Source organism: Sapajus apella, unplaced genomic scaffold (assembly GCF_009761245.1).
Source record: "Sapajus apella isolate SASKATOON/1434 unplaced genomic scaffold, GSC_monkey_1.0 scaffold14, whole genome shotgun sequence".
Lineage (NCBI taxonomy): Eukaryota > Metazoa > Chordata > Mammalia > Primates > Cebidae > Sapajus > Sapajus apella.
The window spans coordinates 5,907,225-5,929,647 of NW_022436954.1; the positions used below are offsets into that span (position 1 = coordinate 5,907,225).

General features: G+C 49.3%; 1 protein-coding gene across 1 annotated transcript in view; it reads right to left on the reverse strand.

Moving 5' to 3' along the window:
* Positions 1–1,483: 1,483 nt before the first annotated feature.
* The window catches only part of LOC116554770 (solute carrier family 22 member 20), a 29,734-nt gene continuing 8,794 nt past the window's right edge, over positions 1,484–22,423 (reverse strand). Inside the window, exons 6-10 of the mRNA XM_032282868.1 lie at positions 22,035–22,150; positions 15,808–16,022; positions 11,769–11,877; positions 11,404–11,607; positions 1,484–1,929 (exon numbers count right to left, since the gene is read on the reverse strand). Coding sequence (XP_032138759.1) covers positions 1,833–1,929; positions 11,404–11,607; positions 11,769–11,877; positions 15,808–16,022; positions 22,035–22,150 — 741 coding nt within the window. The 3' untranslated portion in view covers positions 1,484–1,832. The remainder of the gene's footprint in view (positions 1,930–11,403; positions 11,608–11,768; positions 11,878–15,807; positions 16,023–22,034; positions 22,151–22,423) is intronic.

A 22,423-nucleotide genomic window follows, 5' to 3' on the forward strand; every position in this document is an offset into this window, starting at 1 on the left:
AAAAAAAAAAAAAAAAAAAAAAAAAAAAAAAAATTGGGGCCACTAAAGTTTCAAAAAAGCAGGCTTTTTGCCTACCACGGACCTGTTCAGTGGAAGGCCACAAAATTATACATCAGCTCTTGTACATGCCGGAATGTCCCCTACCCTTTTGGGGAGACTTGCTAAGCAAACTAAAAGCTACTATTGCGTTTACGAATAAGGGCTCCCCGCAGCTCAAACTGCCTCACGCGGAAATTATCATGGCTCTCACAGTCCCAAGGGAGGAGTGGAGACTCTTCCCAACTAAGCCAGGACAAAAATTAACCCCTGCGCTAACCAAGCAATGGCCATGGGTCTAAATAAAAGACAACCCCCCAGGGCTGGCAGTAAACCAAGCCCCAGTGGTTATCAAAGTAAAGCGGGGACACTACCAGTTAAACAGAGGCAGTACCCAGTACCAAGGGAAGCTCTTAAGAGCATCCATCTCAGATGCCTAAAAGCTTATGGCACTATAGTTCCTTGCCAGTCTCCTTGGAACACGCCTCTCCTGCCTGTCCCCAGGCTGGGGACCAAGAACTATAAGCCAGTGCAGAATCTGCGCTTGCTCAACCAGGAACTGTCACCTTGCACCCCACGGTGCTCAATCCCTTCACGTTGCTAGAACTGTTGCCAGCTGAGGCCAGCTGTTCACCTGCTTAAACTGAAAGAATGCTTTCTTCAGTATCCGGTTAGCCCCTAAAAGCCAAAAACTGTTTGCCTTCCAGTGGGAAGATCCGCAGTCAGGCGTAACAACACAGTTCACCTGGACTTGTCGTCCACAGGGGTTCAAAAACTCCCCAACAACCATCTTCAGAGAGGCATTGTCCTGGGACCTCCAAAGGTTTCCCACCAAGGCCCTCGGCTGTGTGCTGCTTCGGTACACGAATAACCTTTTGCTGGAACACCCGGTAGCAGCCATATGTTCCCCGGGAAACTAACTTGTTGCTCAAATACCTGGAGACCTGTAAATACTAGGTCTAAAAAAAAAGGCCCAGATTTGCCAACAACAGGTGCGCTATCTGGGATTTACTATCCAGCGGGGCAGCAAAGCCTAAAACTAAAAAGCAAGCAGGTTATCAGTAACCCGTGGTGCCTAAGAATCAGAAGCAGGTACAAAAATTCTTGGGGGCAGTGGAGTTCTGCAGGCTGGGATTCCTAACTTAGCTGTTCTGGCTAAACCCTGTATAAAGTCACAAAGCAGGGAAATAAAGAGCCGTTTAAATAAAGCCCGGAGCAGCAGGGGGCCTTCTCACTGTTAAAAAACTAATGTCTGCCCTGGCTCTGGGGCTGCCGAACTTAACAACTCTTTACCTGCTTCAGCACCTTCCCCTTCACTTTCTGTCTCCTGCCAGCCATGGGGAGACATGCCTGCTTTCCCTTTGCCTTCTGCCATGATTGTAAGTTTCCTGAGGCCTCCAGCCATGCTTCCTGTACAGTCTGCAGAACTGTGAGTCAATTAAACCTCTTTTCCTCATAAATTACCCAGTCTCAGGTAGTTCTTTATAGCAGTGCCAGAATGGACTAATACAGAGACATTCTAAGGGGCAGATTGGGGATGGGAAAGGAAAACGGTCCCTCCTGCGGTCCCTGGGACTGGCTTCTCCCGGCTTTCTATGCATTTGTAATGCAGATTGGGTGGGGTTTCACTCCAAGCAGTCCTGGCTTGTGGGTGGCTCTCTATGGGAGCCAGGATGTTTTCATCGATCTTTCCTCCAGCTCAGCACTCGTGTCCCCAGGGGCTCCCGGGAGAAACCCCCAGGGGGCCGTCTGCACATGGCTCAGGTGGTGCCAGCAAGCACCAGGTTCCAGGCAGCTTAGATGGTTTCTTTGAGGGCAGATGCTCTCAGCTGCTGAAGAGACATTTCTTCACTCTTCTCTTCTGCATGTTTCTTGGAAGAGCCTTCTTTGACCCTGTAGAAATGAAAAGGCAGAAGGCAGTGGTGAGGGGCAGGTGGCGTGCATGTCAGGGGAGGGTGGTGCCATGTGCACAGGGTGCAGCTCCACTCTCCTGAAGCCAAAAAGGAGGTGGACACTGCAGCGGCCCCTCCTCCGGATTCTCTTGGGCACACCCCGGTGGGCACCCTCCAGCTCCCTCCTTGCCCCATCACTGGGATCTCGCAGCTGGCAGAAGCTGGCCTGGCTGGAAACACTTAGAAGAGCTGCAGGGTCAAGAGATCCAACAAAGAGTCTTACAGATGAAGACCTAGAGGCTGGACACGTGCCCAAGTTCACTTGGCTGGAAAACTGGGGCCAGCAGACACCCCCGGGGACTGGAACTACTAACACCCTTCTTCTCCCACCGCAGGAGGCAGGGAGGGACAAAGGTTGGGGCTCTGAGCCACTCCTGCCCTGCCCTGGTTGGCTCTTCAAGGAGTCAGCGGAGGTTGGGGGTGGGGGGCTTGCCTGGACTTTGAGGCCCCCTCAATCCCAAATAACCCAAGACTACCCCACTGGCTTTCTATCTTTTGACCAGATCCAATTTTGTCTTTTTTTTTTTTTTTTTGGTAGAAATGGGGGTCTTACAATGTTGCCCAGACTGCTCTTGAACTCTGGGCTCAAGCGACCTCCCACCTTGGCCTCTCAAAGTGCTGGGATTATAGGCATGAGCCACCATGCCTGGCCTATTGCCTTGAAAAAGAATCCTCTATGCTTTTAAATGGTTTATGTTCTAATTCATTTATTTTTGTCTTTGTATTGTGGACACTGATACGTGTTTTCCCACTGAATTATCTTAGTTTATGTTATTCTCTTATTTTAATCATTCATATCTTGCCATTTCTGCCAACTACTTTTAGCTGGTTCCATTTTTGGATTTTTCTCAGTGTTCATACTGTTTTATCAATGTTTCTATCCTTGCTTTTTAACTCTTCTATTTATAATATTTTAGTCAATTGGCTTAATCTTTTTAAATTTTTATTTTTCTGAGATGGAGTCTCGCTCTGTTGCCCAGTCTGGAGTGCAATGGTGCAATCTCAACTCACTGCAACCTCCACCTCCTGGGCTTAAGCGATTCTCCTGCCTCAGCCTCCTAAGTAGCTGGGATCACAGGCACCCACCACTATGCCCAGCTAATTTTTGTATTTTTAGTAGAGACGGGTTTCGCCATGTTCGCCAGGCTGGTCTCAAACTCCTAATCTCAGGTGATCCACCGGCCTCAGCCTCCCAAAGTGCTGGGATTACAGGCATGAGCCACTGCGCCCAGCCCAGGCTTAATTTAAAAAATCTTTCGTTTTAATTTTACCTTTTGTGATTATTTCTTAACATGTCAAACGGCTTTCTTCTTATTCTTTTTTTTTTTTTTTAGACAGGGTCTCCCTCTGTTGCGCAGGCTGGAATGCAGTGGCACCATCTTGGCTCACTGCAGCTTCAACCAACCTCCCGGGCTCCTGTGATCCTCCCACCTCAGCCTCCCAGGCCCGCAGCCACCACATCCAGCTAATGTTTGGATTGTTTGTAGAGCTGGGGTTTTGCCATGTCACCCAGGCTGCCTTTCTGGCCATTCTACTGCCTACATCCCTCCCTACGTCTCTTTTTCTGCCTGGAAAGCTGTTTCATCTTTTTGATTTCTGTCTCTTGGACACATTCAGCTTATTGGTTTTGACTGTTGTGTGCCAGGGGGAACATGCTGCTGATGGTTACCACCTGGGGCCTTGGAAGTTCCGACAGGTGAGGCTGCTTCCCCTCTGGGTCTTCCCGCCATGATAGGCTTGGAGAAGCTTCCGCGTTTCCCTAGCTCCTTCCCCAGCTTCTAGAACTGAGGGGGGTAGGTACATTGCAAAACTGCCTTGTTAAACTCCCTTTTTTTTTTTTTTTTTTTTTTAATTTAGAGACAGGGTCTCGCTCTGTCACCCAGGCTGAAGTGCAGTGATGCAATCATAGCTCACTGCAGGTTGGAACTCCGGGGCTCAAGCGATCCTCCCACCTCAGCCTCCCAAAGTGCCGGGATTACAGGTGTGAGCCACTGCACTGAGCCCCTGCTTCACCTTCAGCCACAAGTAAAAGCTCTCTGAGGCCTCCCCAGAAGCAGATGACACCATGCTTCCTGTATGGCCTGCAGAACCAATTAAACCTCTTCTGTTACAAATTACCCAGTCTCAAGTATTTCTTTTTTTTGAGACAGAGTTTCGCTCTTGTTACCCAGGCTGGAGTGCAATGGCGCGATCTCGGCTCACCGCAACCTCCACCTCCCGGGTTCAGGCAATTCTCCTGCCTCAGCCTCCTGAGTAGCTGGGATTACAGGCACGCGCCACCATGCCCAGCTAATGTTTTGTAGTTTTAGTAGAGACGGGGTTTCACCATGTTGACCAGGATGGTCTCGATCTCTTGACTTCGTGATCCACCTGCCTCGGCCTCCCAAAGTGCTGGGATTACAGGCTTGAGCCACCGCGCCCAGCCCTCTCAAGTATTTCTTTAAAGCAATGCAAGCACATCCTAATACACCTACCAAACTAAAACAAGTCGAGTTGTTTCTGTTGGATGTTTGGTTGGATAGGAACCATCAAATGGAACCCTGGCCAAGTTACTAAAGAAGTCTGTGGACCAGAAGGCTTCCTATGTCCTCGTGTGACTTCTTCCGTCCCCCAAAAAAAGAATTAAAGTGTAGATTGTCACCTGGGCCTCTAAGGCTGCCACTGGCCATTCTCCAGCCTCATCTTGCCAGTCCATGTCTGGCTGGCACTCAGCTCCTCCCAGCTCTCTGGGACCTCAGAGGGCTTCATAGGCTATTTCCTCCCCGAAGGATGTCCTTCTCCCCTTCTCAGCCTGCCTAACCCTTCTTCCTCCTCCTCCTTTAAGTTTAGGCTTATGTCCAGAGGCATCCCCAACCACCCAAATCTTCTCTCCTAATTCCACACTTATCTGTGCGTATTTTTCTCCATGTGTCTCCTCTACTCTATACGCCCCAAGACGGCAGAGATCATATCTGTGTTATTCATTCCACACCCTGCACTTAGCACTGTGTCTGCAGTATAGTAGGAATTCAATAACTAGTAGTGGAATAAAGGAATTAAATTTCAAAATGCCTACATCAAACACCAGGTAAAATCCTTGGCCTTCAGAATTTTGCAAAGGCTTCCTGGTCGCCGGTCGCTCTCTTCCTCAGGGCACAGCTGCATCTGGATGTGCTCCTGCTCGTGTCTACCCAAGGGCAGGGCTTTGCCTCTTTAAGATGTCAGCTTATTTGTGTGTTCTAGTTGCTAAATAAGCACCATGGCTGTTTCCTCTTCAATAAACTGTGAGTTTAAGTTTCTTTTTAAATTTTTTTTTAGATAGAGTCTCGCTCTGAAATGCAGTGCACTGATCTCGGCCCACTGCAACCTCCAGCTCCCAGGTTCAAGTGACTCTCACGCTTCAGCCTCCTGAGTAGCTGGGATTACAGGCACACGCTACCTCCATGCCTGGCTAATTTTTGTATTTTTTGTAGAGAAGGTGTTTCACTATGTTGGCCAGGCTTGAACCCAGGAGGTGGAGGTTGCAGTAAGCCGAGATCATGCCACTGCACTCCAGAGTGCAGAAAAAAAGCTTTCCATATAGATGCATATATGGAAATATATTCCATAAATATATACATTTTGAAACAGAGTCTCTCTCTCTGGGCAACAGAGAAAGACTCTGTTTCAAAAAAAAAAATTATATCTATATGGAAAGCTTTTCTTCCCTTCTGTTCCTGAACAATTAAATCCCAAAGCCATTGCATGGGGCAGAGCAAAGTAGGTGTTCATGTTGAGGGGTGCCAAGGCCTGGGGTGTCGGAGCCCAAGTGAGGTAAGCAGGGTGTCTGCACAGGGAGGTGTCCCGGTACAGGGACGCAGAGATTGAGCAGGTGAGGGAGCGTCCATGTGTGAGCGTGTAGCCAAGCACAGGTATCAGAGCTGGGGTGCCGTAAGGACGGCATCTGCACATAGTTGGCCCAGCCTGGGGTGGTGGGACCCCAGAGCAGTGGAGAGGATGCCCAGGCAGGGGAGGGCGAGATGCGGAGGCGACTCCAGGGACTGAGCCTTGTGCAGGCAGAGTGACAGCTGCAGCAGTGGGGGGCAGTTTACATACAGGGGAATTGATCCAATAACTAAATATAGTAAGAATGAGGGGAGGCAGATTTTTTGTTATCTGATAAGGAAATTAACAAATAGGAAAAGGGAGAAACTGGGATGAACCCTGTGGTGTTGGACAGAACTGGAGGTGTTGGTGTGAACTCATGGTTTTCAGTATGATCTACAGATCCAAAGATACAAAGGTGTGTGTTTCCGTATGTAGACACACATATTCCATACCTCTGTCCACTGAGAGGGCTTGGGAGCAAAGAGACTCCAAAAACAGTAACCATCTTGCACCCAGATCTTGGTTTCTAAATACCACTCTCCACCAAAATGAGTGACACTCAGAGGAATGCTCCTCTAGAACTGCTGGCAGGATGAGCCCAGAATGTCTCATGCTAGAAAGCAAGGATGTGCTTAAATAATTTTAAAGGACACAGAAGCCAGAAGATTCCCACTGGCCAAACCTAGGGCAAATTGAGCATCAAAACGGGGTATAATCATTGAATAAAATGAGAATTTATAAATCAATAATGATATAAAGAAATAAGAAATTGAAGGTTTGATGGGAAATGGAATATGTACATGGTTTCAAAGTACATCCCCAAGGCCAGGCATGGGCTCACACCTATAGCCCTGGCACATTGGAAGGCTGAAATTGGAGATTCCTTGAGGCCAGGAGTTCAAGACCAGCCTGGGAAATAAACCAAGACCCCCATCTCTACAAAAAACTAAAAAAATTAGTCAGGTGTAATGGTAGGAGCTGGCAGTCCCAGCTACTGAGGAGGCTGAAGGGGGAGGATCTCCTGAATTCAGGAGTTCAAGGCTGCAGTGGGCTATGATCATGCCACTGCACTGCAGCCTGGGGGACAGAGCAAGACCCCATCCCAAAAAGAAAAAACAAAGAACACTCCCACAAAATACTTAATAATTACAAAGAGGAAAAGATTAACTTTACTGTGGATAAGTCTGGCAGATACCATCTGAATCCAGGGAATAAAGGAGGCATCCCCAATTATGGAACAAATCCAAATTGTGAGCTGGGTACAGTGGCTCATGCCTATAATCCCAGCACTTTGGGAGGTTAAGGCAGGCAGATCACCTGACGTCAGGAGCTCGAGACCAGCCTGGCCAATGTGGTGAAACCCTGCCTCTACTAAAAATACAAAAATTAGCCAGGCGTGGTGACAGGTGTTTGTAGTCCCAGCTACATGAGAGGCTGAGGCACGAGGATTGCTTGAACCCGGGAGATGGAGGTTGCAGTGAGCTGAGATCACACCACTGCACTCTAGCCTGGGCGACAAGAGCAAGACTCCATTAAAAAAAATCCAAATTGTGTATCATCTGCTAGGATGAAATGAGAAGGACACAGCGTCGTTTCTGGGATGCTCCTGCCAGAGATCCATAAGCTACAACCGATATAATCAGCAAACCCAAACCAAGGGGAAACGTATCAAGAACTAGTCTGCAATCTTCAAGGCTGTCGAGATCACTGTTGGTCTGTGTTAGCTTCGTGCTCATTTCCAAAGACGCCTGGGGCGGTGACACTGAGTGCTGGCTAGCAGTTTACGTGCTGTTAAAGCCCAACTTTCCCCTGGAGGTCCCCTCTATCAACTAGTCTGCATTGTTTACTGAAAATGTATGGATTTATGATCTGCACCTGTTTTACCTGGTGACACAGCCTGGTTTTGGCTGTGTCCAATGGGATAGAAAAAATGCCCTCAGCTAACATGTGCCTTGGCTTCTCTGAGATTGAGATACTTCATGTTCACCTTGATGGCTTGTGATACAGAAACAAAATGCATCCTGGGCCTAAACGAGGACCCTGGGAGGTGCCCCTGGGTGCTCCAGGCCTCCCAATGCTTCCCTGTATTTTCTTCCTCCTGCTGTATTTCGTCCGTTGTCTTATGAGGGCCTTATCTAAGTGTATTTTGTGGAGTCTTGTTAGTCCTTCCAAAGATAGAACTTTGTTGACTTGGAGTCATGAAGGTCGAAGGGCACCTGAGGACACAGTCAAGCCTTTAGCCATGTGACAACTCAATGCTATACGTGACTCAGAAACAAATCCTCCAGTGTTATAGGACATTGTCGGGGGGATTGCAAAACTTGAATGAGGTCTGAGGATTAAATGGTGGTCATGTATCAATACTAATGTTCTGATTTAGATGTTGCAGTTGTGGTTATGCAGGAGAATATACTTGTTTGAAGGAAATACACATCAAAGCATTTGGAATCGATATCAACACTTTCAAATGGTTCAGAGAAGAAGGTTATTTGTCTTGCAGTAGCATTTCTGTAAATCTGAGATAGTTCCAAATTGCGTATGTGTACACACACACACACATACACACACACACACACACACACACGCAATTTTAAAATAAACTATAAAAGCCATACAAACTATAAGACTACTTTGCAACATTTCTTTTTTTTTTTGAGATGGAGTTTCGCTCTTGTTACCCAGGCTGGAGTGCAATGGCGCGATCTCGGCTCACCGCAACCTCCGCCTCCTGGGTTCAGGCAACTCTCCTGCCCCAGCCTCCTGAGTCGCTGGGATTACAGGCACGCGCCACCATGCCCAGCTAATTTTTTGTATTTTTAGTAGAGACGGGGTTTCACCATGTTGACCAGGATGATCTCGATCTCTTGACCTCGTGATCTACCCACCTCGGCCTCCCAAAGTGCTGGGATTACAGGCTTGAACCACCGCGCCTGGCCTATTTGCAACATTTCTTGACCTTAAGAGAGCGTCCCACATCTGGAACCAATTCATTTTTCAGCTTGCGCAAGCTCACTCTCGCCCCTGGGGAGGAATGGACTCCTAATACGACTAGCTGGATCAGGCCCAATCAGAAGATCATCGTGAGAAACAATTGCTCATTAGCAGCTACTCCAGAAATTAAAATCATTTTCAGCAAATGGTCTTCAACACTGAATTGTTCATATCCAGTAACAATAATTTTTTTTTTTGAGACAGAGTCTCCTTCTGCCCCCAGGCTGGAGTAGAGCGGCGCTATCTCGGCTTACCACAATCTCCGCCTCCCGGGTTCAAGCATTCTCCTGCCTCAGCCTCCTGAGTAGCTGCGACTACAGGCATGCGCCACCACCCATGGCTAATTTTTGCATTTAGCACAGACAGGATTGCACCATGTTGGCCAGGTTGGTCTTGATCTCCTGACCTCGTGATCTGTCTGCCTTGGCCTCCCAAAGTGCTGGGATTACCAGCAAATAAGGAAATTAACAAATTACGGCGGCGTAAGCCACGGTGTAAGCCACCGTACCTGGCCAATTTTTTTTTTTTTTTTTTTTTTTTGAGATACATTCTTACTCTGTCACCCAGGCTGGAGTGTGGTGGCATTGGTCACAGCTCACTGTAACCTCAAACTCCTGGGCTTAATCTATCCTCCTGCCTCAGCCTCCCAAGTAGCTAAGACCACAGGTATGTGACACCACACCTATAGTCTTAGCTACACACTTTCTACTTTTTGCAGAGTCGGAGTCTTGCTCGATATTGCCCAAGCTGGTGTCAAACTTCTGGCCTCAAGCAATCCTCCTGCCTCGGCCTCCCAAAGTGCTGGGAATACAGGCCTGAGCCACCGTGCCTGGCCAACATACAATAATTTTTATATTATATTGCTCCTGGCATAGTCAAAGGAAGCTGCATTACCTAAACTAGAATTTCATTTGGCGTTACTGAGATTTTTCTAAAGCCAGGGTAAGCAAAATTTGATTTTTAAAATGCCCAGGCCAGAATCACCTCGACTGTTCTCTCTGTAATAGTCGGGGGACATGTGGACATTTCTCCACTTGTTTTTTCATGTACTTGAGGCAACATCTCAAAGAACCTGCAAACCAGGCTCTGGAATGGGAATGGGTTATTGACAAGTATTTGCCTAACATCTGGGACACCTGAATCTAGATCTGTGGGATAGGTACGGGTCACACAGGTAAAGAGCAAATGGAAGAGCATTCTAGACGGAGAGCGCAGCCCAGGCAGTAGCCAGGCTGTGGGGGGTGAGCTGAGCAGGTGCCAGATCATGAGGACCTTGTCAGACTTCAGATTTTATCCTTGTGATCTGGCAGGGACAGGGTCCTGTTCATGTCACCAGCCTGCCACACTGCTTGGCCTTCAGGGAATAAAGTGGACAGGGACAGGGGAGGATATGGGGCTCTCATAGTTGTCCAGACAAGCGACAATGGTGGCTTGATGTAGGGCCATGGACACACGGCTGGAGAGAGGACAGATTCAAGTCTATTCTGGAGGCAGAAATGATAGGACTTGCCAAAGAATATATCCTTGATGGCCCCTGCAGTGCAGCCTGGGACCATGGCCCAGGTTAGAGATGGGATGTCTATAGGGTTCTTTTTTTAAGATGGAGTTTCACTCTTGTTGCCCAGGCTGGAGTGCAGTGGCGTGATCTTGGCTCACCACCACCTCCACCTCCCAGGTTCAAGCAATTTTCCTACCTCAGCCTCCCAAGTAGCTGGGATTACAGGCATGTGCCACTATGCCCAGTTAATTTTTTGTATTTTTAGTAGAAACGGGGTTTCTTCATGTTAGTTAGGCTGGTCTCAAACTTGCGACTTCAGGTGATCTGCCCCCCTTGGCCTCCCGAAGTGCTGGGATTACAGGCATGAGCCACCGCGCCCAGCCTATGGGGGTTATTTCAGGGTTGCAAACACAGCACCCATATAGGCCACTGGGTACAGATGGGTCCACCTTTGGGATCAAGGTGACCTTCAGAGAGGGTGACAGACGGGCCCTGCTACTGTCCCTGTCACCATTCCCCGAAACTAAGGGTCTTCCCTGAGCCCACTATTGTTGAGAAATGCTGTAAGCAGCAGCCAGATCTAATGCCCTCGCGTTTGTTTTAGAAACATTGTCCGGGCGTTGCTGTCACCTTTGCCACCTTTCTAATGAGACCCACATTTGAAGCCAAGATGATCTTTAAAAAAGAAGAGGCCAAGAAGAGAAGAGACACCTCTCCTAGTGCTAAATGCTAAGGAAAGTGTCACTTGCGAGGAAGTCCAGAACCAAATCTGAAGCCTGCACGGCACCCACAGGGGCCTGTCTTTGCTTCAGTTTCCCCCAATCTCCTCTCCCCACTTCTCTGCCAGGCCTCACTTCCAACCCACGAGTTTCCTGGCTCACAGTTTACTCTTTTTTACCTTTGTGATCGGGTCTGTTCTTGTGGAAAGCTAAGCCAGTGTAGATGGAGGTGCGGAGGCATCTCATAGCTCTGGTGCGTCCAGCCAGGACGTTTCAGATGTGCAGGAATGGGGAGAACACCCCACTTGCCCCCCAGTTATTTCCTGGAACTCTCGGCCTGTTGGTGCTGGAGGCCCCTCACCTCCTCTCCATCGCCGTGATGGTCTCCATCAGAGGCGCGTTGCGGGTCTCGGTCAGGAAGCAGACAGCCAGCCCGGCCAGGATTGCGGTGGCCCCGAAGCACATGGGTGGCAGGATGGCACTGAACTCCCCAAATGTGGTAACCAGGGGCGCTGCCAGGCCCCCTAGGCGGGCATGGGCCGAGGCGAAGCCCATCCCCATCTGCCTGTGGGAGGTGTGTGGATGGGTCAGTGCAGTGACCTGCACCCCACAGGGCCTGGGAGGGCCACGCCCTGAGTGTCAGGGGACAGGGCAGGAGGGACCAGGGGTCCTGCCTCAGTGAGCCCAGCAGGTCTCAACCTGCAGTGTCTCTGCCCATGCACTCACCTGATCTCCGTAGGGTACAGCTCGCCCGTAAACAGGTACACGCAGATGAAGGAGCTGGCCAGGCAGCCTTTGCCCAGTGCTGCCTGAGCCGTGCGCAGGTTCTGCAGGCCTAGACAGGGGAGCAGGGTGGAGCTGAGGTGGGAGGGGAGGAGGGGGAGGCCCAGGAGGGGATGAGGCCGGGGAAAGAGGCAGAACCCAGAGGAGCACCAGGATTTTCACCACCTCCCCTTCCAACTGTTCCCTGAGATCCAGAAGTCCCCGACTGCCCTTCTCTGACTTCTCCTCCTTGCTCCCTTATTTGCATCTGTCACCAAGTCCTGCTGGGTAGGTAGGTGCTTTAGAGTCAGGCCTGGGTTCGGCCAGGCACGGTGGCTCATGTCTGTAATCCCAGCACTTTGGGAAGCCGAGGTGGGTGGATCATGAGGCCAGGAGATCGAGAACATCCTGGCTAACACGGTGAAACTCTCTCTCTACTAAAAATACAAAAAAGTAGCCAAGCATGTTGGCATGTGCCCGTAATCCCAGCTACTCAGGAGGCTGAGGCAGGAGGATTGCTTGAACCCAGGAGGCGGAGGTTGCAGTGAGCCGATATCACGCCACTGCACCCCAGTCGGGGAGTCAGTGTGAGCCCCCGTCTAAAAAAAAAAAAAAAAAAAGTCAGGCCTGGATTTAAATCGCAGCTCTCACCCTGCTAGCTGACCTCAGTCACTGTTTTTTACCCCCTCTGCACTGCCGTGTCCTCTTCTATAAAATGAGGAAAATAGCACCTGCTTTATGGGGTTGGTGTAAGCTGATGCCGTGGGTGCAAAGTGCTTGTTAAATGTTTGCCATTGTCCTCATTTTCTTTCTCTTTCTTTTCTTTTTCTTTTTCTTTTTTTTTTTTTTTTTTTGAGACAGAGTCTCACTTTGTTGCCCAGGCTGGAGTGCAGTGTCATTATCTTGGCTCACTGCAATCTCCGCCTCCCAGGTTCAAGTGATTCTCCTGCCTCAGCCTCCTGAGTAGTTGGGATTACAGGTGCGCACAACCACGACCGGCTGATTTTTGGATTTTTAGTAGAGACAGGATTTGGCCAGGCTGGTCTCGAACCCCTGACCTCAGGTGATCCACCCACCTCGGCTTCCCAAAGTACTGGGATTACAGGCGTGAGCTACCATGCCTGGTCCACTGCCCTCATTTTTAATACACTTCTCCTGCTGTTGTTTATAAATAGCAAAACCAGGCTGGGCGCGGTGGCTCAAGCCTGTAATCCCAGCACTTTGGGAGGCCGAGGCAGGTGGATCACAAGGTCAAGAGGTCGAGACCATCCTGGTCAACATGGTGAAACCCTGTCTCTACTAAAAATACAAAAAATTAGCTGGGCATGGTGGTGCGTGTCTGCAATCCCAGCGACTCAGGAGGCTGAGGCAGGAGAATTGCCTGAACCCAGGAGGCGGAGGTTGCGGTGAGCCGAGATCGCGCCATTGCACTCCAGCCTGGGTAACATGAGTGAAACTCCGTCTCAAAAAAAAATAAATAAATAAATAGCAAAACCCCTATTCAAACATCCAACATTAGGACAGTGGTCAAGAAAATGATGGTGCCTTCTCCAGCTGTGTGGCAGCCGTGGCTGCAAACTGGAATCAGGTGGGGAGATTTTATAAAACACTCACACCTGGGTCTCACTCAATATCCACTCTAGCAAGACCTATTGGGGATAGGCTCAAATTTGGGTATTTTTTAAAGGTGCCAAGGAGATTGTATTATGAAGCCAGAGTTGAGAAACACCAATCTAGATGAAATACTATCTAGGCTGGGTGCAGTGGCTCACTTCTATAACCCCAGCACTTTGGGAGACCAAGGCAGGCAGATTGCTTGAGCCCAGGAGTTTGAGACCAGCCTAGGCAACATGGCAAAACCCTGTCTCTACACAAAAATACAAAAAATTAGCCAGATGTGGTAGAATGCACCTGTAGTCCCAGCCGGAGGCTAAGGCGGGAGGATTGCTTGAGCTTAGGAGGTTGTGAGCCACGATTGTAGCACTGCACTCCAGCCTGGGCCACAGAGTGAGACTCTGTCTCAAAAAAGAAGAGAGTCTAAGTGGGGCAGGGCAAGGCGGGGTAGGACAGGGTAGAGGGAGAAGAAAAGGAAGGAAAGCAGGCAGGCAGGAATGCAGGCAGGCAGGCAGGCGGGCGGGCGAGCGGGCGAGCGGGCGGGCGGGCGAGCGGGCGAGCGGGCAGGCGGGCAGGCGGGCGGGCGGGCAGGCAGGAAACTATTATATAACAATAAAAGATCAGGTCCATGAGGCCGAGCGCAGTGGCCCACGTCTGAAATCTCAGCACTTTGGGAGGTCGAGGTGGGCAGATCACCTGAGGTCAGGAGTGTGAGACCAGCCTGACCAACATGGTGAAACCACATCTCTACTAAAAATACAAAAGTTAGCCAGGCGTGGTGGCACACACCTCTAATCCCAGCTACACAAAGGCTAAGGCAGGAGAATCACTCGAACCTGGGAGGCAGAGGTTGCAGTGAGCACCATAGCGCTCCAGCCTGGGCGACAGAGTGAGCCTTCTCAAAAAAAGAAAAAAAAAATCAGGTCCATGAAACATTTGTGCTAACATAGAAAAGCATGTGTATGTTTCAACATATACATGTCAAAATAAGGGCATATTATATATGTACACATGCACACGTATACATATATAATCCTATTTACATTTGTATATGTATAAACAAAATATAATCTCAACTATGCTAAATACAAATCTATAAATAGGAAAAAAGGTTGGAGGTCAAGACACCAATAATAACATTCATCCATTTTCAGGTGAAGAACCGAAGCACAGAGAAGCTGGACGGCCTGCCCAAAGCCAAGGCTGCAGTCACCAGGGGCACAAGGTTGAGCACATGCTCTATGTCGCTGCTGTTCAACCCTGGCGTCTTGCTGGACTCACTGGACAGTTTGTAAAATACTGAGGCTTGAGTTCCACTCCTTGAGATTCCCAGTGCACTGGCCAGGAGCACCTGGGCACAGGAGTCTTCAAGGCGCTCCAGGTGAGGTCATTGTAGCCAGGTTTGGAAACCACTGTTCCAGGGCCAGTCCAGCTGAGGTTCGAACTCTAACTTCTCAACCCTTGGACATGCTGCCTGCTCAGACTCCGGGGAGCCGCATACTCCGCCGGCCACACCGAGCCAGCCCTGTGCTCTCCAGCTTCTGAGTTGTATAACCTCCCTGACCACACGGTAGAAGCTCTGAGAGCCAAGGCTCAAGGCCTCCACCACTAACTGCCACTGGGCACAAAGTGCTTAATATAAACTCTAGTAATCAACAGTCACTTTCTGTTTTGTTTTGTTTTTTTGGGATGGAGTCTCACAGTGTCGCTCAGGCTGGAGTGCAGTGGCTCAATTTCGGCTCACTGCAACCTCTGCTTCCCGGGTTCAAGCAATTCTCCTGCCTCAGCTTCCCAAGTAGCTGGGATTACAGGTACCCACCACCATGCCAAGCTAATATTTTTGTATTTTTAGTAGAGATGGGGTTTCACCATTTTGGGCAGGCTGGTCTTGAACTCCTGACTTTGTGATTTACCCACCTCAGCCTCCCAAAGTGCTGGGATTACACACGTGAGCCACCATGCCTGGCCTGTTTTTGTTTTTCTGAGACAGCGTCTCACTCTGTCACTCAGGCAGTGGCACGATCTTGGCTCACTGCAACCTCTGTCTCCCAGGTTCAAGTGATTCTACTGCCTCGGCCTCCTTACTAGCTGGGATTACAGGCGTATGCCACCATGCCTGGCTAATTTCTTTGTATTTTTAGTAGAGACTGGCGTTCACCATGTTGGCCAAGCTGGTCTTGAACTCCTGACTTTACGTGAACCACCTGCCTTAGCCTCCCAAAGTGCTGAGATTACAGGCGTGAGGCACCATGCCCCGCCCAACAGTTGCTTTATTTTCAGATTCAGAGAAATACCCCTTGGCCTTGCTGCCATGTGAAATTTGTTGTCTACCAGACCCCAGAGGCTCGCAGTTCTTAGTGGGCAGCAAGGGCAGAAGTGGGTGGCTTACCTTCCGGCACAAACATGTTGGCGATCACCATGAGCCCGGCTAGGATGAGGAAGGAGGCTACTGTGGCCCGGCGGCCCACGTAAATCATGGTGACAGTGGCCACCAGCATGGCTGGGATGTCGATGATTGCAAACAGGGCCTGTACCAGGTATAGGCTGAGCCCAAACTTCTGCAGGTCCATGGCCAGGCCATAGTAAGCCACGGAGTTGGAGAACCTGGGAGAAGCAGTGGAACAGTCCTTGTTCACCCCGTGAGTCACTGTTCTGACCCCAGGGGAGGGAACACAAGGGTGGATGACAGAGGACCCCTCTCCTCCGCAAGGTAAAATTCCCTGACTTTCCATAAACACCCCTTCCGGGTCTCCTAAGTCTCTGTCTTTGGCATTAGAGCTCAGACCCCTCCCTCCGAATCCCTTTCCACCACCCAATCCTGGGTCCAGTGTGTGGATTCTGGAGTGTGTTTGCTTTTCTCTGCAGTCCACCTCAGTGCTGCAATTAAGACAATGCTAAAAAATAAAAAGAGAAGAAGATGGAGGAGGGCCAAAGGACACCGGAGCCAAAGCAGAAGACTCCCAATGGCCAAAGCTGGAGCAATTTGGGAAATAAGGTCAAGATGTCGTATCTACTAAGTAAAGGAAAAACGTCATTGAATGATAACCCAAAGTATAAACTATATGAGTATACATGAGTCTCGATAAATAAATGATTTTATAAATAAGTCTTTCTGAAAGAAGAACTCGAAACAATATGTGTCAATACTCCACTCCTTCAGGAGATGAAGCTTAGTTTCCCTCTCCTTGAGTGCAGACTGGATCCACTTTAAAATAACAGAACATGGCCGGGTGCAGTGGCTCACACCTGTAATCCCAGCACTTTGGGAGGCGAGGCAGGCGGATCATGAGATCAGGAGATTGAGACCATCCTGGCCAACATGGTGAAACCCTGTCTCTACTAAAATACAAAAAGTAGGCCGGGCGCGGTGGCTCACGCCTGTAATCCCAGCACTTTGGGAGGCCGAGGCGGGTGGATCACGAGGTCAAGAGATCAAGACCATCCTGGTCAACATGGTGAAACCCTGTCTCTACTAAAAATACAAAAAATCAGCTGGGCATGGTGGCGCATGCCTGTAGTCCCGGCTACTCGGGAGGCTGAGGCAGGAGAATTGCCTGAACCCAGGAGGCGGAGGTTGCGGTGAGCCGAGATCGCGTCATTGCACTCCAGCCTAGGTAACAAGAGCGAAACTCCTCCGTCTCAAAAAAAAAAAAAAAAAAAAAAAAAAAAATACAAAAAGTAGCCGGGTGTGGTGGCATGCACCTGTAGTCCCAGCTACTCTGCAGGGGAATTACTTGAACCCGGGAGGGGTAGGTTGCAGTGAGTCGAGATCACGCCACTACACTCCAACCTGGTAACAGAGCAAGATTCCATCTCAAATAATATTAGTAATAATAATAGAATATGGAAAGAGGCTGTGCACGGTGGCTTGCACCTGTAATCCCAGCACTTTGAGAGGCTGAGTTGAGTGGATCATTTCAGCCCAGGAGTTCAAGACCAGCCTTGGCAACATGATGCAAACCCATTTCTACCAAAAGTACGAAAATTAGCCAGTGTCATAACCTGTTCTCAAAATAAATAGATTAAAATTTAAAAGTAAAAACAAGAATGTGGAAAGAAAACATAATTAACTTTACAGTGGAGAAAGCTGGCAGGCACTACCTTCACCAAGGGATCAACTTTAACATCTCCAGAGTCAGCCACACTGACATCACACATGCCCGCATGTGATATGATGAGAAGGTCATATCACCTCCACAGTTCTCCTTTCCCAAATCCACAATCCCAGTCTAATCATGAGAAAACCATCAGACAAATCCAAATTGAGGCCGGGTGCAGTGGCTCACATCTGTAAGCCCAGAACTTTGGGAGGCTGAGGCTGATGGATCACCTGAAGTCAGGAGTTCAAAACCAGCCTGACCAACATGGTGAAACCCTGTTTCTGCTAAAAATACAAAATTAGTGGGGCATAGTGGGATTACATGTCTGTAATCCCAGCTATTTAGGAGGCTGAGGTGGGAGAATCACTTGAACCCGGGACACGGAGGTTGCAGTGAGCCAGGATCACGCCATTGCACTCCAGCCTGGGCTAAAAAAAAAAATCCAGATTGAGTGACATTCTATAAAATACCTGACCAATACTTTTCAAAACTGTCAAGGTCATGAAAAATAAAGAAAGACTAAGAAACTGTCACAGATCAAAGGAGACCAAAAAGACATATGATTTGACTAAATGTAATGGGATATACTAACTGGTAAAATGCAAATCTCTAGTTTAGTTAATAGTAAATTACCTACCTTAAATTATTACTTTTGACAAATGTACTATGGTAATTCAAGATGATAATATGAGGGGAACTGGGTGAAGTGGACACAGGAACTCTCTGTACTAATTTTGCAACTTTTCTATGATTATACATTTATAGAAGAATAAATATATGTTTATTCCAACATTTTATGAAGGTAAGCTAACAGTAGAATATATTTGTGAAAACCAATATCCAGAAAAAAAAACTTTAACCAGAAAAAAATATATATTTATGTGTATGTATATATATATTTTTTGAGATGGAGTCTCACTGTTTTTGCTCAGGCTGGAGTGCATGGTGCAATCTCTGCTCACTACAACCTCCACTTCCTGGGTTCAAGTGGTCCTTCTGCCTCAGCTTCCTGAGTAGCTGGGATTATAGGCACGTGCCACCACACCCAGCTAATTTTTTGTATTTTTAGTAGAGACGGGGTTTCACCATGTTGGACAGGCTGGTCTCGAACTCCTGACTCAGGTGATCCCCCCACCTCAGCCTCCCAAAGTGCTGGGATTACAAGCATGAGCCACCACACCCAGTCCCTATTAAATCCATTTCTATAAGAATATGTATGTGTGTATGTATAGGTATGTGGGTGTCGTGTATGTCCTAAGATCTGCCAGAATACAAACTCACGCCTGACAGAGATGGGAGGAAGAGTCAGTTGAGGGGAGCATTCACTCGTGTATCTGATAACAGAAAACAACTCGCATTCAGGAACTGTTCTACCTGCTTTACAGCCTACTTTTCACAACAACCTGACATGGTAGGCACTATTATGATGCCCATGTTACAGATGGGGAAACTCAGGCACAGAGAGGTTAAGTAACTTGCCCAGGATCACAAAGCCAGTAAGTGGCAGAGCTGAGAGTCAAACCCAAGTTCCAAAATCCTGCTTCCTAACCGATACACTACACTGCCTGTTTCTGGATTGTTCGCGCGGAGGCGTGGGAGGGGGGTTGGCGCAACTTTTTAACAATGAGTATGCATGCTTTTAGAATTTAGAAAAAAAACCACAAGGTGGCTCAGGCCTGTTATTCCAGCACTTTGGGAGACTGAGGCGAAAACTGCGTCAGTCCAGGAGTTCTAGACCAACCTGGGGGACATTGCAAGACCCCATCCCATCTCTATTTTTAAAAAATAGCCTGGGCTTGGTGGCAGACACCTGTAGTCCTACCTGCTACAGAGGCTGGGTGGAAGGATCATTTGAGCCTAGGAGGTCCGGCTGCAGTGAGCTATGATTGTGCCACTGCACTCCAGCCTGGGTGCCAGGGCAAGACCTTGTTCCAACCAAATCAATCAACCAGTAAAGAAAAAAATCCCATTTAATTGAAGGCATTTTCAATAGGGTTTGGTGGAAGTTTGTGAAAGTTCACCAGCTCCTAACACTTCCTCTTCCTCCTCCCCCATCCTTTTTCGAACCCCAGGACTCCCCATCCCCACCTCATCCCAGACACACTGGCAAGGAAGGGGTTGGGAAGGGGGCACGCTCGCCGCCTCCCACCCCCGAAAGCCGGGACTGTGCAATTGATCCCAGGCACGAGCCTGGCGCGGCTCCCAGATGTCAGCGAAGCGAAACATTTGGAAACGGCCCCGATTTTCCGGGCGCGGTTGGTAAGTCCCGGCGTGCGCAAGCCGAGCCTGCGGTGCCCGGGGGAGCTTTGAGCGGGTCAGGTCGGGTCAGGTCGGGTCGGCTCCACGGGAGAATCGCCCCACCTGTAGGCAGGGAGCTCCGGATGGCTGCCGAGCCACGTTCTCGACAAAAACGGGCCTTTGGTTTCTTTTTCCAGAAGGATCCAAGAGAGGACTTTCAGCTCTGGAATTTTGAACTCAGGATCTGTTTCTCCCTCGCAGAAAGAGGAAGGTGGACGAAGGGAAGCCTAGGCCGGCGGGGCTACCGCAGGGAGACCGGAGCTCTCTCGCCCGCCAGAGCCAGAACTGCGCTGCCGACCACGCGGTCAGGGCAGAAGCCCTCACAGCCCCCAGAGTCGGGGCCTCCCCATCTTCCCAGTACACAGGGGTCACAGCCCCAAATCCAAACCAGAGGAAAGACTCTTGACCCCAGAGCTTCCCAGGGGGCAACCTGCGGTTCAAGTGCTTTATGTGTCTTAAGTTTGTTTCGTTTTTTTGAGACGGGGTCTGCCTCTGTCACCCAGGCTGGAGTGCAGTGGTGCGATCACAGAGCAGCCTCAAACTCCTAAGCTCAAGCGATCCTCACACCTCAGCGTCCCAAGTAGCTGGAACCACAGGTGGCCATGCCTGGCTGGTAGGCGGTCTCCCTGTGTTGCTCAGGCTGGTCTGGAACTCCTGGGCTCAAATGATCCTCTGCTTCTGCCTCCCATAGGGATTACACAATGAGTCACCGGGGCTGGCCTCATGTCTTAACTTTGGATTCTCACAAGGACCTTACAGACATAGGAGAGACCCCAGGAGGCTGGGCTCCCTGACTTGCTCAGGTCACGTGGGTAGTCTGGCCTGAGTCCAGCTGATACCTACTAAAAGGGACTGCCCAGTCTGCTACAGAAAACAGATAGTACTCTGTCTCTACGAAAAATACAAAAATTAGCTGGATGTGGTGGCGCCCGCCTGGAGTCCTAGCTACTCGGGAGGCTGAGGCAGGAGAATAGCTTGAACCCAGGAGGCAGAGGTTGCAGTGAGCCAAGATGGTGCCACTGCACTCCAACCTGGTGACAGAGACTCCATAAAAAAAAAAAAAAAAAAAAAAAGAGAGAGAGAGAAAGGAAGGAAGGAAGAAAGAGATGAAATTCAGGTGCTTCAGGTAATGGAGAAAAAAAAGAAAGAAAGAAAAAGAAAACGAATAGTAATTCATTGCCTGCACTCCCTGCTTCATAAGTATCAATAAATTATTTAAATGTGCAGGAAATCCAGTAGAGTGAAGTCTACACAGTTGCTTTTTATCAGCCCCTCCCCTTAGGATGTGTCAGCTTCCAGTTGGTGGTGCTGTTGCATGTGGGCTGCCTTTGTATTTTTGCCCATTTCACATCTTCATGTCTGTGAACCTGTTAGGAATTCCTTCCTGGCCACCTCGCAACCTTGATTAACCATCTTTTAAAACCAGTTTAAATGCTCTTTCCTACCTGAAGCCCTCAGCAGCCCCAGCTAGCAGAAATACTGTTAGGATGCTTGTTTCACTGTATGGAAATTACAGTTTTCCTGTCTATCCCCTTCTGGAGCCAGAAGTGTTTTTTCCAGAGTGGGACACTTCCCAGAATCCAGTGGAAGCCAGCCCCAAGGACATATCAGGATGGGACAAGGTACATTCTGGAAAAGCTGCCTTGGTCATTCCAATAGTCCTCCCACCCAGGTGAGACCCACTGCCCAGAAGTGGGGTTCCTTGGTCAGCACGTTGTCTCATCTGTCACCACATCTCAGCATGCAGCAGAGGGCAAGTGCTGGAAAAGGGGCGTGGGAAGAGATTGCCTTCACAAGGCTCACCTGCTTATTGCAATAAGAGTATTTCAAGGCTGGGCACGGTGGCTCACGCCTGTAATCCCAGCACTTTGGGAGGCCGAGGCAGGTGGATCACGAGGTCAAGAGATTGAGACCATCCTGGTCAACATGGTGAAACCCTGTCTCTACTAAAAATACAAAAAATTAGCTGGGCATGGTGGCGCGTGCCTGTAATCCCAGCTACTCAGGAGGCTGAGGCAGGAGAATTGCCTGAACCCAGGAGGCGGAGGTTGCGGTGAGCCGAGATCGTGCCATTGCACTCCAGCCTGGGTAACAAGAGTGAAACTCTGTCTCAAAAAAAAAAAAAAAAAAAAAAAAAAAGTATTTCAGAACAGTTTTTTGGTCCAGAGAGCACACCCTTGCCTCGGGTGAAAGATTTGGGCATGAGCCCATCACCTACCAGATCACCATGAGACAGCACGTGACCTTGCGGATGGCCGGGGTTCGGAAGAGGTCCAAGATTGAGTTGGAGGTGCGGACGCTCGCAAACTCTCTCTGGATGTAGGAGCTCACCACCTGGGCAAGGAGAGTCTGCTCAAGGGAAGCGAGGGAGCTGGGACCCCACATCCCTGCTGGGAACCCCTTCATCTGTGTGGAGGAGAGCTGGGGTTGAGGTCTTTGGTGAGGTGGCTGGCCCTAATCTCCCTTACATCCAAGGACTGATGGCACTTGAGGGGCTGTTTCCAGAGTGTTGAGAAGCTCCAACATGAGCCCCAACACTCCTGAAGTTCTGCGGTTCTGGAGGGCCCCCCCACCCCATTCCTGGTATGGGCTCGGAGATTGGGTCAG